Source organism: Eublepharis macularius, chromosome 18, assembly GCF_028583425.1.
Source record: "Eublepharis macularius isolate TG4126 chromosome 18, MPM_Emac_v1.0, whole genome shotgun sequence".
Lineage (NCBI taxonomy): Eukaryota > Metazoa > Chordata > Lepidosauria > Squamata > Eublepharidae > Eublepharis > Eublepharis macularius.
This window is the reverse complement of record NC_072807.1, coordinates 25,457,141-25,474,708: the sequence shown is the minus strand read 5'-3', so window position 1 is coordinate 25,474,708 and position 17,568 is coordinate 25,457,141. Positions and strand designations below refer to the sequence as shown.

The window sequence follows — 17,568 nt, the reverse complement described above, 5'->3', positions numbered from 1 at the left end:
CTAGCTTTTAAGGTGGTAGAAGATGTGCAGTTTTTTGCTCCCGAAGACTGATATCCACTCTGCAACTGATTTGTGTCTCCACGTTGCAGGAAATACCCATCCGAGGGACAACTGTGACTACAGCAGCTGGTGTGCTGTGTCTTTAAGAGTATGCACCTATTCCCCAGCTTTCTGGTCTTCTCCACTATTAGGAGAACCAGATGCAAGCAAGAAGAGGAATAGGAAACTACTTCAGCATCAGTCCTGCCTCCTCAGCAGCCTTTCCTACATTCCTGGCAACAGCTGCCTTTTAAACCCTCTGTTTGAATGCCTCAGCTCCAGACACTCTGAAGATGTCATCAGGAAACGGATCGGCTACAGTGAAAAATGCCAAGACCTGCAAGAGGTATAAAAGTGTGAAGCGCCATGCCAGTATCTATGCCTACCCAGAACCACCCCACAGGTGAGCAGTTTTCTTTGTCTTACAGACGGGACAGAAATTCTGGAGAGGGGGACCTAATGTGGAAGAGGGTGGTAGATCCTGTTGCTTTTAGAGGTACAAAGAGAGGAGATTTTGGCAGGTGCCATTTTTATAACCCTTACATGACGAGTTACTGAAATTGCCTTTTCTACATAACTGTTAAAAATACAGAGCCCTAGACATTTGTGACAGAGCTACATCTGTATCGACACCTGAATGCTTACCCCAATGGGGCAAATAGGGCAAGAGGAGAGGATCGAATTCCCATCCTCTGGCACCTTGGTCCAGATCCAAACAACACCACCACCACCCCATTTAGAGAAAAAGAAAAGCTGGAAGCTGTTTGTGGAACTCCCAACGTCACTTCAGTTACAGCCCCCATGTTGTTATGGATGGGGGAGCAAGACCCTTAGTTGAAAACAATCCTTTTATAAGCTTTGCAAGGTATTCCCCCTCCCACTAATTCTAATGTTTTGCCGGCAGTTCATTGCACTAGATTTCAGAGTTTTTATACTGTCATTTCAGCTGATGGGGAAACTATTTGGATAGATGGTACGGTGTTTTTTTATTCCCAGTTAATTTTTACATCTACACACGCAATTGCGAAAGTGACCACTGTCCATCTCCTCCTGTATGTCATTGACACTGCCGTCCTCGGGAGACTTCAACCCTTCTAAACCTATTAACTTTGATAGGCTTGGAAAAGCGTAACTTTTACAATTTCTCTGTTATTCTTCTAGATGTTATTTGTTTCAGAAAATAGCTGAAGTTTGCAATGATGACAACTTTTAGGCAACACATTAATTACCTTTAGTGATTATAACTGCCTCTAAAGGCTGCAATCCTATACACACTTAATTGGGAACAAGTAAGCTCAGTGGGACCTACTTCTGGGTATATTTGGGTTGCACTGTGTTATATTTCTAGCCGCTGGAAATTGACAGGCATGGGCCAATTTTTAATTTGCTCCTTGCTTTTTGAAAAAGCGGAAAAGTGAGTTGCAGGTGAGTGCTAAGTGAAGGAGGAGAGCGGGGAGGGAGCACGGTGACAAAACACACAGACAGTGCTGGAGGAAAGAAGGCCACAACTTCGTTGAGATTACAGCTCAGGGAGAAAAGATGCGCATAGCGCTGGATCCGAGCATCGGCTGACCTGCCTGCCAAGCTGATGACCCACATGCCCCCTCAGACCCCTGCTGAGGGGGAAACCATGAAATGACGGTCAGTGGGATGCCACGTGGGTATACACCCCTGTGTGAAACATCCTCTGCCACAAGGGAGTGAGGCAGACTGACAGCCCTCGACTGGGCATGCACCGGCCATTCCTCACTCCCCAGACCCCTTATGGGGATCCCCATAATAGGGAAACTGAGCCTGAGGGCCCTGTTTCCCCCAAACGGATCGGTGTCCAATGCCAATCCACAGCCTACTATCCCAAAAGTTGTGACAAAAGGGAGGGTTGGGCGGGATGCCGCCATGGGCCAAGTGCTGAGGAGCGGAAGCCAGCTTTCCAGACCAGGGGGCCTGCACCAGATGTGCCTGGGTGTGCTCCCTTGGCCCCAGTCATTCCCTGCCCCTCCACAACATGGTGGCCGCCATGCCATCTCTTGCCCACCTCCCCCACATAATTCTGGGAGCCATTGCATATAAATGGAATCAGAGTCACAGGAAATGAAGTGGCTCAGTTCTCTTGAGTGCGCAGTTTCAGAATTATCCTGCATTCACACAAAGCATTGTTTTGGGCTGAAATTTCAATCAAAATAACCTGCCTCCTCTGTATTCACCTTGGGAATGCTGACTGAATTTAGCAACTCAGATGAAGATAACGGGGATGAAAAAGTGGAGAGCAATGACCCGGAGCAGATCTTCCAGAACATACAATTTCAGAAAGAGATCATATCCAACATCCGTTGCAGACCGTGGCCCATGAGACAGAAACTGAGGGCGCTGAGGTAATGGATGTTGTGAAGTGTCGTTTGAAGGCCTTGCAAGTTCTCCAGAAGTGCAATTGCAAATTATTTCCACTTGCTAAGAAACAAAAGTACATGTAATGGAAAAACGGCTGTGGTGTAGTTGTTAGATGTCAGACTAGGGTCTCAGAGGCCCAGGTTTAAATCCCCACACTTCCTGAAAAGCTTGCTGGATAACCTTGGGCTAGTCACACTCTCTCTTCAGTAATGGAATCACCAAGATGGCCCCAGACACTTTGTTGCTGGGATTTTTAAAAAGCCACCTGTCTTCCTCTGTGATGGTTAATACTTCATGATAAACAGGGTGCCACAAAAGTTGCCTCCAGAAGTGGGCCATAGGGGTATGCACAAACAAAACAAAACAAAAGTTTCAATCTAGGGCTGATTCCAGACGGCCCTCCCCGTCCCGAAACGTCGCGCGGAAAACGCGAAATATCATGTTTTCTCGCGTGAGTTTTGTGTGACGTCGCGCAAAACTCACGCAAGAAAACGCGATATTTCGCGTTTTACGCGCGACAACGCGCGACGTTTCGGGACGGGGAGGGCCGTCTGGAATCGGCCTAGATCTGGCTTTCAAGGATATCATAAAAACTCAGTATCCTTGAAATCTAGGTCAGATTCTCTAATTAGAGAATTAGAATTTGGGATTAGAGAATCTCACATTTATCCAGCCATTATTCCTAATAGTGAAAACTATCTGGGGGGGTAGGGAGGGCATTTTTCAAGCAAACTACAGCAAATTTTCTGGTAGCCTGCTCCTTCTTGTCCTCAAAAGACCTTCTGAAGTTTCAGGAATATTGGACCCAAGGTTCCAGTTCTATGAGCTTCTGAACAAGGTGCCCCCAGACACTCTCCATTGTTTCCTATGGAGGAAACATTTCCAAGGCTTTCCAGGCAAAGAAAAACCTTCAACAAAGGCAACCGATGGCCAAAAGCGTGTCCCAATGCAAGCTGAGCCAACAAAACCCAACAGAACCTAACTACTGCAACATAACCAATGTCAGACTAGAGAATCCCAATTTCAAACCCAAACTGAAGCAAGGGGGTGAGGCTTAGCTATGAAGTTTAAAAGGCGGCTGGCAGCTGCTTGAAGGGCTCTTTTGGAGCTTGGGTTTGGGTGAAAGGGTGGGATGGGAATCCACTCTGCCGGCTGCCTCCTGTCCCCTGCCAGCATCGTGCTGCTCTCCTGTTGTGGTGCGGAGCTTGCCTCCACTTCAAGCCACTGCCCACTCACTTGCTGATGAAGCAGCTAGAGAGTGTCATGAGCAGGGGTTTTTTTCAGCTGGAACGCAGTGGAACGGAGTTCCGGAGCCTCTTGAAAATGATCACATGGCTGGTGGCCCCGCCCCCTGATCTCCAGACAGAGGGGAGTTGAGATTGTCCTCTGCGCCGCTGAGTGGCATGGAGGGCAATCTAAACTCCGCTCTGTGTGGAGATAGGGGGCGGGGCCACCAGCCATGTGACCATTTTCTCCGAGGGCAACCCACTGAGTTCCACCACCTCTTTTCCCAGAAAAAAAAGCCCTGGTCATGAGGCTAGGAGGCAGCAGGCAGAGAGGCTGGGAGAGGAGCCCGCTGGGAGCATGGGAGCCATGAGGGCACGGGACAAGGGAGTCTGTTTTACCTTCCCTCCCCCATGCCTGGGGGGAAAAAAGACCCGGAGAAGCTATTTGCCAGATTAAACCAAATAATCTGGCCCATCAGAGTCTGGCTTCCTGGATCCAATTCAGGATTCTCCAGTGTCATCCAGCATAGCCGGATTATGCCAGATTGGTATAAACAGCTATTTAGCCAGATTATGCCAGATCAGCATAAATGCAGCTATTTAGCCAGTTCACAAATCCCAGATTGCACACTCCTACCTAGCATGTCACCTTGCCAAATGGTAGGATGTGCTCTGTTGAAACTTTGCTGGTATGTGGACATTCCAAAGACTGTAGTAAATCTTTAGAAATTCCTGGCTGTTTGCATTTTTTTTAATAACTTTATTTTTCAATTTTCATTTTTAATAACAACAAAAATAACAAGCTTACCATCACAACTATGGTGTAATACAGACAACACTGTTGATGTAGAATATAAAACTTGAAAACCGTTATTTTTTAGATTACAATAATATTATCTATTAACCATGTACAAGTCATAGATACAGCTCATAGTGTGGACAAAATCGTAACTAGCATATTGTCTGGGATATGAGATTGGTCTGACTGTAGTATATATGTGAGGTAAGGAAGCCACATATTTACAAAGTTGGACTGAAAGTTTGGGTTATCTAAGGAGTGAAGATGGTCAGTTAGCTTTTCCATTATAAAAATTTCCCATAATTTATTGAACCATATAGATATCGGGGGTAAGGAAGCTTTTTTCCATGCAGAGACTATAATCATTTTGGCGGCTGCCAAGAGGTACATAATTAAATCTTTTCTGAGTTTTGGGATGCTGTCATCTCCCCATAACCCCAGCAGTACTAGTTCTGGCTGCCTGGGGATAGTATATCCAACTATTTTCTCGACATAGGAAAAGATTTTCCCCCAGAATGTATGAATAACTGGACAGTTCCACCAGCAATGTATGTAGCTTCCATACTGGCCACACTTGGCTGTTTGCATTTTTAATGTCCAATATGATTTTTTTAATGGGGAGGGGCTGGTGAGATTTGAATGGCAGCAAAGCTCCCATTGAAACAAAGAGGGAGGAAGGGGAGAGAGAGGTCCATTGGACAGACTGAATACTAACGCAGTAATTCACGCTGCTTGGCAAGTTAGTTAGAGGTGATTTATGAGAGGGGAAAGGCTGGAGTTCAAAATGTAATGAGATTTTGGTCACACAAAATGAAGCTCTCGTCTCCCTTGGCAGACAAGCAAAAGAGATTGTGCTGAAGTACGAAGGTCGGCTGACTCGGACAAGAGGATACCAGGCAGCCGGAGCAGAGGTCAGTTTCTGTTTTGTTCAGTGCTCCAGAGCTCACCTTGGGTGAAAATTACTAAGAACTCCCATTTGCAGAGGGAAAGATGTTCTGCACAACATTGCAGGCTGCATGAAGAGAGAAGGCAGCGCAGCATCCTCTGGATTGCCACAGCCACTTGATTTGTCCCTGGAAGCATTCTTATGCCTTTAATAATTGTGTCAGGCTGAAATTCAAGAGGTGAAGCTTTTTTCCTCACAGGCAAGTGCAGTGCCTGTTGCACAGTTAAGGACAATATGAGATCCTATCAGGGAGCAGGGGGGGGGAGAATTGTCAAATATAGAGATGTGACTGCAGATTTTTGAAAAAATAGATTTACAATGCAATCATAACCAGACTTATTCTCTTTAAGTCACTGAAGTCAGTGGGCTTAGAAGGGTATAACTCAATTTAAGATCACACTGTTGGTCTCTTTACCTTACTTCCTTGATACAAACATGGGTTAACACTCGTGTATTATCCCAAAGTTCAGATAAACTGCTTGTTATATGTAGGTGTCTTTTACTATTTCCAAGTGTTAACACAGCCTAGTGTAGCCCCAGTAAACAATTAAGCAATACACTTCCTTATGCTGAAGACTCGGATACTTTATATAACACAAATAATTTTTAAAAATCTTTCAGTGTTTTAAATCCCATTATTCCTCACAAAGTCTAAATGACTTCCAAATATTATTTTGATTTCAAACGAGTCCAAAAGAAATGAAAAAGGGAACCTGCTTGAGATTTATGTTGCTAATAAATCAAATTATAATTACTATTGATCTTATTTAGCTTGTTGAGAACAATATACCATTAATTCATTCTAAAAAATCATTGCTGCGGCAGGCTGTTCTCTTTTGGCACCCATGTCTAATGTATTTCCTTGTACTATAGTGCATACAATCCATAAGCAAAGGGATCTGATTGCAGTAGAAACTCTGGTGCAATTCATACCATCTGTTAGTCCTTTGTTTAATTAAATACTTCCACTTACAGCTATAAAGCCCAGTAGCACCATAAAATAAATTTGCTCTGACCCATTGGATTGATCATTCATGCATTAATGAAAAGTTGGCTTGGAAGAAACTGTCTGAGCATGAAAGAGTAGCCGTTCAGAGAAGACCGCTTCTTCAGAGCCTCACTGAATATGCATGTAAATGTAACTGTCACCCCTGTTATAGCATAACCTGAAGGTCATACTCAATGTGTTGGTCTTTAAAGAGTTGGGTCAGACTCCCCAGACCCAACTCAGGTGCCTTGTAGCCACACAGTAGATTTGGGGAATGGCTATTAAAAAATAAAGGAAAACCCAGACAGCCTCAGAACACCACCACAGGAGGAGAAGCGGATCCCCCCTCACCCCCAGCTGTTTCCCTGTGTCAAGATACCACAAAAGAGAGGTCCCCTCCGCTCTTTTTCTCCACATGGAGTATTCTGTGAATATGGAGCAGAAAAAAACAGGGGGGGGGCTCCCCTTGTGCTATTGTGAACCCAGACCCAACTCTTTAAAAAACTGCACATTTAGCTTGACCCAGAGAACCAAACTAAATGATATGAATTACACGAGTTTGTCACGTGAAAGGACTTACACATGGCGATCCATGGATTGCCTGAACACTCGCTCACCACAGCCACACTGTGCTTGCACCCGTGTTCATGCTCTTATCCCTGCCCCTTCCCCCCTCACCCCTGAGAAAACCTTGCCAGCAGTCGGGGCACAGCACAGAATGCCTCGGCACAAGGAGTGCCCGCAAATCCCAGAACAGAAATTATCAGAACCGCTCGGGTGAAATTCTTCACTAATCTCTAAAAGATAGGGACGGGGAAAGGGAAGATATATCTCAGCTCTCAGTCTCTCATAAGGGAGGTCCTCGGGAAAGGTTCAGGAAAGGCAATCTTACCCACTTCCCTCCCCTCCAGAACTGCGAGCACACCCTGGCCATGGATCACCGCCCCGACATACCCCTCAGGAGAACCACCAGGAGGCCAGTCACGCTGTGCAGATCCAACCATCACCCACCAGCAGGATCAATTTTAAGAAAATGAATGGAAACATGTCAGGGCGCTCCCCTGCATCACCCCAAACTGCACCAACACTGGTGATTTCCATGCCAGAAAATGAGGAGGGTGGGAGGCGGTCATTTCCGCATGGAGTGGCGAACAGACAGGCAGGAAAGCGGTAGAGTGGGAGTCCTCCCACTCCAAACCAGTGGCAGCACATGGACATGAGCACCATCCACCTGCAACCTTCGACAGTGTGACTGTTTGAAGTGGAAGCAGGAAGGGGAAGCCGACCAAAAAACAACTCAAAATGGTCCCTCTACAATGGAGACTTGATGATGATGATCGTGTGCACGCGCCGACATGATTACACATTCAGCTGAAGATTCGCCAGCACGTGCGCTGTAGAACACATGCCTACCCTCCAAAATGGACACGGACAGGTAGGAACAGACGCGATTATTGGGCACTCGCTCAAACTCGTGTAATTTGTATCATTTAGTTTGGCTCAGAGTCTCAATAGGTAAGATTAGAGTTGCCACTGAAATTTCTCCAAATGTGGAGGTTTCTTCTTCAGAGATATATCTGATGAATTTCAGTATAGATCAGGTCTATGGGATGAGCTGAAGAGGAGTTTAATGCAATCCTAAAACAACTTTCCTGGAAGTAAGCCACATTGAGTAGGAATAAGAGTAAACCTGTTGAGGATTGTGCTGAAATTCTTCATTCCCCTGGTGTGGTTTCCCTGTACAAAGGGAGAGGTACAGGGACAAAAAGTTACAGGGACAAAGTGCAAGGACAAAGAATAATTTTCATCCAAGGTGAGGTCTGGAGCACTGAACAAAACCCTAACCCCATCTTTTCCAGTGCTATGACCCTGATCAAAGCAGTCCCCTTTCGAAGCTAATTTTTACAGATAAATTACACAGTGGGAGTGTGGATCCAACTCCAACACATTTTGCATCATTTGTCCACACCATGAAAATCACATGATTTCCGATTTCATGTATACATCCCACATTTTTTTAAAGGTGTTTGGACAGTTTATTCATGTACATATTATCTTGCATCAAGAAAATACCACTTCACATCAAAAATTAATAGCAGGTTATTTATTTACTTACTTGATTTATAGTCCACCATTCTAGCTGAGACTCAAAGCAGATTATAGGATAAATAGAAAGCAGTGCAATCAAACAGCATAAGACAAACAATTAACAATACAATAAAAATAGGATAATAAAATTAGAGAACAATGAGAACAGCCATCTAAGACTAGGTATACTATAAACAATAAGTGGATACAAGGTAGAGGACAACGTAATAAAAGCAGATGATACCTATGATAAACATTACCATGGATAACAATGCTATTCCCTTGCCCTCCATTCCCCACAAACAACATTAAATTTGTGGAGAATGTATTTTTAAAATGATATTCACAATACAAAACAAAGAGCCTCAATAGAATTGAAAATGAACCCTCTATGGGCAGATGGTCTTCGTTTCATGTACAACAAAGTTGTTTCTAATTTTTTTCCCCTAGCTATGGCGAAAGTTTGTTCGGCTTGCATATAACTTTATGGTCATCTTTATTCCTTGGGAAATGAGGATAAAGAAAATAGAAAGTAAGTAGAATAAATCTAAAAGACACAAATGTACTGTGTAATGGTGGACTGCAAGGAAGTAGGGGTTTGCTTTACGTTCAGTGAAATGCAGTTTAACAACTGCAAACTTATCCCATGCTGTGCCAGAGGTAGGAAATCATTCTAAGCTTGCAATCTGAAAAACATTCCCTTGAAAGTAAATTCCAGTAACATCAATGGAACAACATTGAATAAACATATTTAGGATTAAGATGAGTAGACCATTCAGTATCTAGCCAATAGAAAATGTCTTTCTATATATCCACAACATACAAATGTAACATTATTTCATGATACTAGGACTTTGGTAATTATCTTTTACCCGAAATATCTCTTTATTTTCCTAAAATCAGTTGATTTAGGCTGTTGTCCCATTTAAATGCTTAAATGAGAGCTGCTATAGAATACTGGTTAAGTGGTTGGGCTGTAAATCAGCACTCTGCTAGTTCAAATCCCTCTGCAATCAGGAGTTCAGCAGGTGGCCTTGGATAAGCCAAGTTCCCAGTTGTATTGTGTTTATAATAATGACTTGACTGCTCTGAAAAGGGCACTATTCTGTCTAGAAGAGCAGTATAGAAGTGCAATAATAATTAAAATAACTTTTAAAAAGTTGGAATAACTATTATTTGACAAAGCATCAATCAGCCTTTTAACCAATTGAATGGATTTTAATAAACTAAATACTACCACAATCTTAATAAAGATATAATAAAGTACATCTAAGGTCCACTATTTTGGAAAGGAGAATCCATCTTTTGTGGTAACTTCAAAAATGTAATGAAGGTTGTCTTTATCTTTCTCAGACTCACTGATACTCTTTGCCCTCGTTAATTATCCAAATAAAGCTGATTGAATGTTGCAGCTTTGCAAATGATGTATTAAATGTACAAAAGTGGAATGACCTTTGACAACTACTTCAACAGTATATTAAATCTCCCTTTTCTTGTGTGGTTTTAAGGTCACTTTGGTTCTGGAGTTGCCTCTTACTTTATTTTCTTGAGATGGTTATTTGGGATCAATATTGTGCTTACCATCATGACTGGAGCATTCGTCGTTTTGCCAGAGGTAAGCATATACTCCTGAAGGGTCTAGGTGGTGTGCAGTATAGGGATGAGACATAATTTAGAAAGTTGTCTAATTTGATTCAATATCCCAGCTTCAGTTTTGATTCTCCATTACCCATACACAATATAAAAACTGTCTCAAAAATTTCCACAGTCATTAAAACTTTTATAAGTTTTACAAACTTACAAATATCAATATGTCCAATGAGAGGGTTTTTTTTCATTCATTGATTATAAATGGTGTATAACACAAAAATGATGGTGAATGGTGTGTGTGTGTGTGTGTGTGTGTGTGTATAATCTAATAACTGCAACAAAAATGAGATGAACCAAAACCAATTACAGTGGCAATATAGGGAATAAAAAAGAAACAAAATAGTCATATCTGTCCATCTTTGGTTCATAAAAGTCTTTCCTGAAATAATGAGATGCTGTAGGCTACATGTAAGGAGAGGTAGGAGAAGAGCTTGGTGCGAGGATGCTATTTTTGGCAGCAGTCATCAGGTCTAATTCCGTCTTTATAAGAAAGATTTCTTCCCCCCAGAATAGTATTTACAGCTTTCGCTTTGTTACAGATCCTAGCGGGGAGGCCGTTTGGAACAACCGACAGGAAGAAGATCCCTCCAGAGAAACTTCCATCTGCTCAAGACCTGGATACCATCTGGTCTTTGGGGGCAAGGAGGAAAACCCTAATTACATTTCATGCCGTAGTTTGATTGTGCTTTAGCATAACACGTTTTTTAAAACCTAGGAGATGCTAGTGGTTCTGTTTTCAGTCTTATCCCTGTTTCTGCAGGGTTATCTCCAGTATTCGGTTTTATTCTACGGCTACTACGGCCAGGAAAGGAAGATTGGGAGTGCTGGTTATCGACTGCCCCTGGCTTATTTCCTTGTTGGAATGGCAGTGTTCGCATACAGCTTCATCATCCTCTTAAAGAAGTAATGCTACTATTTTAACTGGGCCCCACCTAAATAAGAGAGTTTTCCGCTAACTTGTAGGACTTCTTTGGTGCGAGGAGAGGAAATGTGCATGAAATTTACCTGGTTGATTTGTATGCGAGTGTTTGTCCCTTCCAGTGCCCCCCTCCCCCCGAGGATAGCTCACATTAATTTAATATGAAATCAATAAGTAAAGATAGCCATTTGGTTGGTTTCTTATAGTGCAATCCTAAGCAGTGTCCAGCACCTAGCATATTGTATACATTGTAACACACAATGTTGTCATCCCCGTGTTCCAAGGCTGAGAGAAAATGGTTTATCTGAGGCTGCCTACTGAATTCATGAGAAAAATTAGATTCATTACGGGGAGATTCATAGTTTCTTTAACCCTGCCCAACCTTAGCTCTATGATAGATTCTAGCAAGATATTTTCAGGTGGGTAGCCTATGCCATACCTGACAAAAGGAGGTTTGTCTCTTGAAAACTTATACCTGGGAATCTTGTTGGAATTGAAGGTATTATGGTACTCAGATCGTGCTCTTCTAGCAAGATTATTTTTTTATTCTCAGGAATGGTCCACACATTCATGGTATCATTGGTCAGTGATTAAGCTGATGACCTGAACATGTGAATGTTTTACCACAGATTAACCACAGCAGACAGGACTATTTAAAATCACTCGCTGTCATCTCTAAATACTTGTCCATTGAGATAGTTTGGTTATTCACCTGTAAATAAATCAAATGACAAGGAATCCATCAAAGAGAAGATCAAGTATTAGCACGAACAAGTCTTTGAGCATTTCATATTTATGGTTCTTTTCCAGAATGGCCAAAAATTCAAGAATGAGCCTAGCAAGTGCCTCTGATGAAAATTATACATTTTGTTGGAGGGTGTTCTGCGCTTGGGACTATCTAATCGGCAACCCTGAAGCTGCAGAGAGCAAATCAGCTGCTATTGTTAACAGCATCAGGGTAAGCAAGTCAACCAAAAGAGCATTTAGCTGTAAGAAATATTTACTGATGATGTTGTGTGTATGGGCTGAACATATAATAGTCTATGAAGAGCAATTATTTTGAGGGGAGGTTGCAAGCAAAAAATTACCTCAGAAATATACTTCATTGTGAGGTTGTTTGTCTGCTTAAGAGTCTTTTTAACCATAAGAAATATCATTGTGCATATGGGCTGAAATATATTATACAATATGTAAATGTTTGTTATTAGTGAGGGTGGCTCGAAGCGAAAAAATTACCTCAGAAATATAGTGAGTACATTCTAAATTGAGAGAAGGCAGTAGTTTGGAACCTATTATTAATCTGTCATTCTTTCAAGGAAGCTATACTGGAGGAGCAGGAAAAGAAGAAAAGCACAAACCTGTAAGTATATATGTGGTGCTGTTTTCTGATCAGTTCTGCAGAGAGAGCTTGCCGAAAACTGACTCTGGCTCACTTTGGACATCACATGAAACTGAGAAAGTGATGGCCACTCCACTGACTGTGATTAATTCAGGTTCTGAAACCGGATCTTGCAGCAAAACAACTACTGATTTGCATGTTGTATGAATCCTGGCTTGTTCCGTGGTGATGCCCTTGCCTGCTATCCCACTCAGAGATGCTGGCCAGAGCGAAGGCATTCATTGAGGCAAACCAAGGTCTGCATGATTGTCTGCAAACGGAACCCTGGTTGTACAAACTAGTTAAAATAAACCTTGGTTTTGCATCATGTCCAAACTGAGTCATGTTCCCCTTCATCTGATCCTTTAAAAGAATTATTAAAAACTATTTAGTGAAGCAATTCAAATCCTTTTACTTACTCTGCATGTTATGTTTATTTTCAGGGCAGTGACAATAAGCTTACGGATCATTGCGAATATCCTTGTGCTTCTATCACTTGCTGGAAGCATTTACATCATTTACTTTGTCGTGGATCGGTCCCAGAAATTAGAAAGAACTAAGGCAGTACTGACCCTCTGGGAAAAGAATGAGGTAAGAGGACACTTCCTCAGCTCTGCTTCTAAAGGCTCTTCTGAATAAATCTTTTTTTTCTTAAGTCATCTATTTGTTGGGCCATTTCTGTGCTTAACTTAATTGTGTGTGCGTTCTTGCTCTCTTGTGGTAGGTTTATATCCCGTAGACAAAAAAGGGGGATGGAATATGCCAATTACAGAAAAGAAATGAGGCTAATGAGGTACAATTATGATATAATATGCAATTCCTGGTAAGATTTTATTGGTCTTCTCTGTAGGTGAGCGTCGTTGTCTCATTGATCACGATGCTTGCCCCCTCTGCCTTTGAGCTGATTGCAGCACTGGAGATGTACCATCCTCGAACCACTCTACGTTTTCAGCTTGCCAGGTATGAGAAATGGGTTGTAGACCGGGCTTTTTTTCGGGAAAAAGAGGTGGTGGAACTCAGTGGGTTGTCCTTGGAGAAAATGGTCACATGGCTGGTGGCTCTGCCCCCTGATCTCCAGACAGAGGGGAGTTTAGATTGCCCTCTGCGCCGCCGAGTGTGCGGTGCGGAAGGCAATCTCAACTCCCCTCTGTCTGGAGATCAGGGGCGAGGTCACCAGTCATGTGACCATTTTCAAGAGGTTCCGGAACTCCGTTCCCCCGCGTTCCAGCTGAAAAAAAAGCCGTAGAGCATATGTAGAATTTTAGCCAACCCAGGACAGAAGAGATTCCGAATCTTGCAGCAAAACAACAACGCCAGCGGATTGTAGTGAAGGATAAGTCAATGTGAGCCATTTTTGTTTAGGTTTGGTTTTGCACCTTGTCACAGTCTCCTAATTTTTGTTGCTGTGATCTGAACCTTCTTTTATTTTTTTTTACACCCTTCTATGCTATAAAATAATATTGAAGGAAATGTGTAAACGTGAAGAAAGGAAGTTTGTTTTGCTTGAAGAAGAAATCTAAAGAGGGGATTTTCGAGTCAGACAACTTTTGAAATGTGATCGCATCCCTAATTGTAGCTTTGGGCACTTCTTCTTGGCAGAGTTCTTGTCTTATATCTCGGAAACCTCTACAGCTTGATCATCGCACTTCTGGATAAAGTGGACAGCATGAGCATTGCGGTAGGTGCGGGTTTTGAGGGGTACAAGAAAGATCTGGTTTCTTTTCGCAATACAACTTAATTGGAAATTGTATAGTCAAGGCCAGAGTCAGGGCCTTCTTGGTGATGGTCCCTTTATTGTCACAGTGGAGATACAGCCACTTTTCCTGGGCAAGGTAGCTTGAGGTCAGCTGGGAATAGATGTTCTTTAATAGCCCCAATTTTGCTAAAGTTAGTCATGACTCAGAGTGGAACCTCAACTGATGTTGCATACAAAAGAAATCCTGACAGTTGCTTCTACTATGCAAAGCTTCTTGGGGGAGGACAATTATTCACAGGCGGAGGAGTGTTTACTCCTTTTACTACACACTTCTTTTTTCATGCCTGCAGTTCCCTCTCAGACTGCTTCCCCCCCCCCCACTGGATTCCAAATATGTGACTCTGAAACTGTCCACATGTTGCAATGAGTGTGAGATGCATTCTTGTTTTGCTAATTTTCTCTTGCAAACTGCCCCTTCCTGAAGTAGAAGCGGCACTTAAAGTTTTATTACACATTTGAACATGATGTGTAGTTGTACCCTTGAGTTCTGCTGAAACCAATGGAACAAGTAGTTACCAGTCATAACTAACTCATGCATTGTTTTTGGTGTACATCCATTTCAGGACTCTGAGACTCACAGCAATGGAAGCAATGCAGTGGATACTACCTCCTCATTAGCTGCTAAAACTCTCTTGGAAGGAAATCTTTTAACCACCTTTCCTAACATGCAAATTGCAAGGAACGGCACCTTCCTTCTAGCTGAGAATCAAACCCAGAACTACATCTTGCCTGTTAACCCCGTGATCAACAATACGGCTTCCTACGAATATAACACCCAAAGTCACCAAGATCAGTGCTGGGAGACATACGTTGGTCAAGTATGCAGCTGTCTGGAAATAGTTTTTAGTTTGGTATTACGGCAGTGAGAAAGGGACAGTAGAGATATTGCAGTCTGGAGAATCTGTAAATTTATATTTCCATGTTTCCTGATTGGATTCCAAGTCCAATTCTCCTTGGCCCAACTAAAGAGCAGGGCTTATTTATTTATTTATTCAGCTATTGATACCTCACTTTCCTCCCCAGTGAAGACCCAAACAGCTTACACCATTAGTTCTCCCTTTTCCATTTATCCTTCCAACTACAACCCTGTGAGGTAGGTCAGACTGAACAAGAGTGCTGGCCCATGGATACCAACGAGCTTCCACAGCAGAGAGCGGAAATTCAGACGGAGGTATCCCAGATCATAGTCTGATACTCGATGTTAGGAAATTCCACTGGACATGGGAGAGGGACAAATAGAGCACGTTATATCGCCCCTAGAATTCAACTAACTCACTTTACAGAATTATTGTTGGGATTATTCAAATAACGCAAGCAAAGCTAATTGAAAACACTGTACAAATATGAAGTTGGTTGGTAGTGAGTCAGATCATTGGTTCATGATTTCCTATTCTGTTTGCATCGGACAGCTTAGAACTACAATCGCATTTTAAGCAGGGGGTGAATCACAAATTAGGTGAATAAAAACATAGGGAAACAGCACAGAAAATATTGGAATGGAGCAGCATGCCCATAGCACCCTCTGGATTGGCCGTACAAAACAAGTGAATGCATCATGGCAGACAAAATGGCTAATGTGGAACCAACCCCTGTGGCCTAGTTCAATGTAAGTCTGCTTTGTAGAATCTCAGTTTTGACACAGGACAAGGCACAGTGCGGTGCCCATCTTTTCCAGGGTCCCCCAATAAAATAATGGAAATTGAATGGTTCTTGTTTGTAACATTGGAAGATACCAATGCTCTGCAGACTGGGCGTGACGTCTCTTGCTTTAGTCTGAGATCCAATGCTTCTGTGCACCTTTTCATGTTTTAGGAAATGCTGAAGCTGTCAATTATCGACATGCTATTCACAGTGGCAAGCATCCTGTTAATTGACTTCTTCCGTGGACTCTTTGTCCGATACTTAAGTGACTGTTGGTGCTGGGATTTGGAAAGCAAGTTTGTGAGTATATGCTTAATACGAGTAGAAAGAGGATAAATACTCTGGGGTCACCATTACGCAGATGTGGGGCATCGGCTGACAACTGTGTTGCCTTCTCACTCTCCCTGAAATGTGTAGATCTGATTATCTGCAACGTAATGTTACCTTGTCACGTTGTGCATTTCCCTGGCCCTGCTTCACGTCATTGGCTGCCACTGGCAAGGGGCAGAGCAATGCATGAAATAACAAGGCAACGTTACGTCACCGGTTAGGGAAACTGCATGTTATGGGGAAGGAGGAGGGAATGCAGTTCAGGGAGCTTCTTCAACAACTGCCCCGGGCCCACTGTGATGTGTAGCTTCCCCAGAATGATATGCACAGTATTACAGTCCCTACAGTATTACAATCCCGACATCACTCTGCAGATACAGGTACATACATGTGCAATGGTGGCAGATGCCAAGCTGTGTTGCGGGAACCATGTCGAAGTAGGGTGTTGCAGACCCTCGTCTAACTCTGGCTTGGGCTGACCTTCCTCTACCCTGAGGTAAAATTTCTTCTCACTGAGCATACGAAGCTGGATACTGGCCTGGGAAGCCTTCAGTAGTGTGGTTGAGGTTTAGCTTCAACTTTCTTTCTTGTCCCACCCTTAAGGAACATACAAATGGCGTGGTTACCCAGCCAAGTCCAAGCAGAGAAAAAAATCAGGGGTCTGCGCTTCCCTTAGAAAGGAACTGGCACACAAAGCTTATGGAGATTCAAAATGAAACAGGGGGTTTATTTATGAGGTAGAATAAGTAGACATGTAGGCAGGTGCTTAAAACTGAAGTAACTCAGAGGTTTTTGTACTGAATACTTCACTGGTGTTAGGCACAAAATACTTGGTGTGGTTCTTAAGATGCTGACTTGGATGAGAGATGTTGTGTTATCAGACTTAAAGGTGTTACAATGAGTTCTTTCTGCTGTTTCAATACCCAGCAAACCCAGCATTTTAAACGAAGTCCATCACATAGGGTTAGGAGAGTGAGTACTTTACAGCACACGCAGTATTGTGGCCTGCTCACTATAGCATTAAGAATCCTTCTGCCAAAGTTTCTACAGCTAAGAACGTGGGCAAAACTTTGCAGTGAGTCCTTGCTCCAAAGCACCTGAAAGGAGACCAAGCCCATCTGTTTTTATTTGCTTTGTAGCCAGAATATGGAGAATTCAAAATAGCAGAAAACGTCCTGCATTTGGTCTACAATCAAGGGATGATTTGGTAAGCATAGCAACTGAATGTCTGAATGGGTTTTGTAGTTTCATGTTTTCATTGCAGCTGATGCATTCTTATCTGGGCTGTCTTGTTGAGCCAGACTGGGTTTGTTTGCAGTAGGATTGCCAGCCTCCTGGTAGTGGCTGGAGATCTCCTGGAATTACGACTGGTCTCCAGGCCACAGAGATCAGTTCACTGGGAGAAAATGGCTACTTCGGG

At 42.9% G+C, this 17,568-nt stretch overlaps 1 protein-coding gene across 1 annotated transcript in view; it reads left to right on the top strand.

Moving 5' to 3' along the window:
- Positions 1-332: 332 nt before the first annotated feature.
- TMC3 (transmembrane channel like 3) overlaps positions 333-17,568 on the top strand; it is a 28,671-nt gene continuing 11,435 nt past the window's right edge. The window contains exons 1-15 of the mRNA XM_055002296.1: positions 333-442; positions 2,268-2,411; positions 5,288-5,363; positions 8,925-9,006; positions 9,983-10,089; positions 10,664-10,762; positions 10,885-11,027; positions 11,854-12,001; positions 12,360-12,403; positions 12,865-13,012; positions 13,272-13,381; positions 14,021-14,099; positions 14,741-14,995; positions 15,990-16,118; positions 17,288-17,355. Of these exons, the coding sequence (XP_054858271.1) occupies positions 333-442; positions 2,268-2,411; positions 5,288-5,363; positions 8,925-9,006; positions 9,983-10,089; positions 10,664-10,762; positions 10,885-11,027; positions 11,854-12,001; positions 12,360-12,403; positions 12,865-13,012; positions 13,272-13,381; positions 14,021-14,099; positions 14,741-14,995; positions 15,990-16,118; positions 17,288-17,355 (1,742 nt within the window). The remainder of the gene's footprint in view (positions 443-2,267; positions 2,412-5,287; positions 5,364-8,924; positions 9,007-9,982; positions 10,090-10,663; positions 10,763-10,884; positions 11,028-11,853; positions 12,002-12,359; positions 12,404-12,864; positions 13,013-13,271; positions 13,382-14,020; positions 14,100-14,740; positions 14,996-15,989; positions 16,119-17,287; positions 17,356-17,568) is intronic.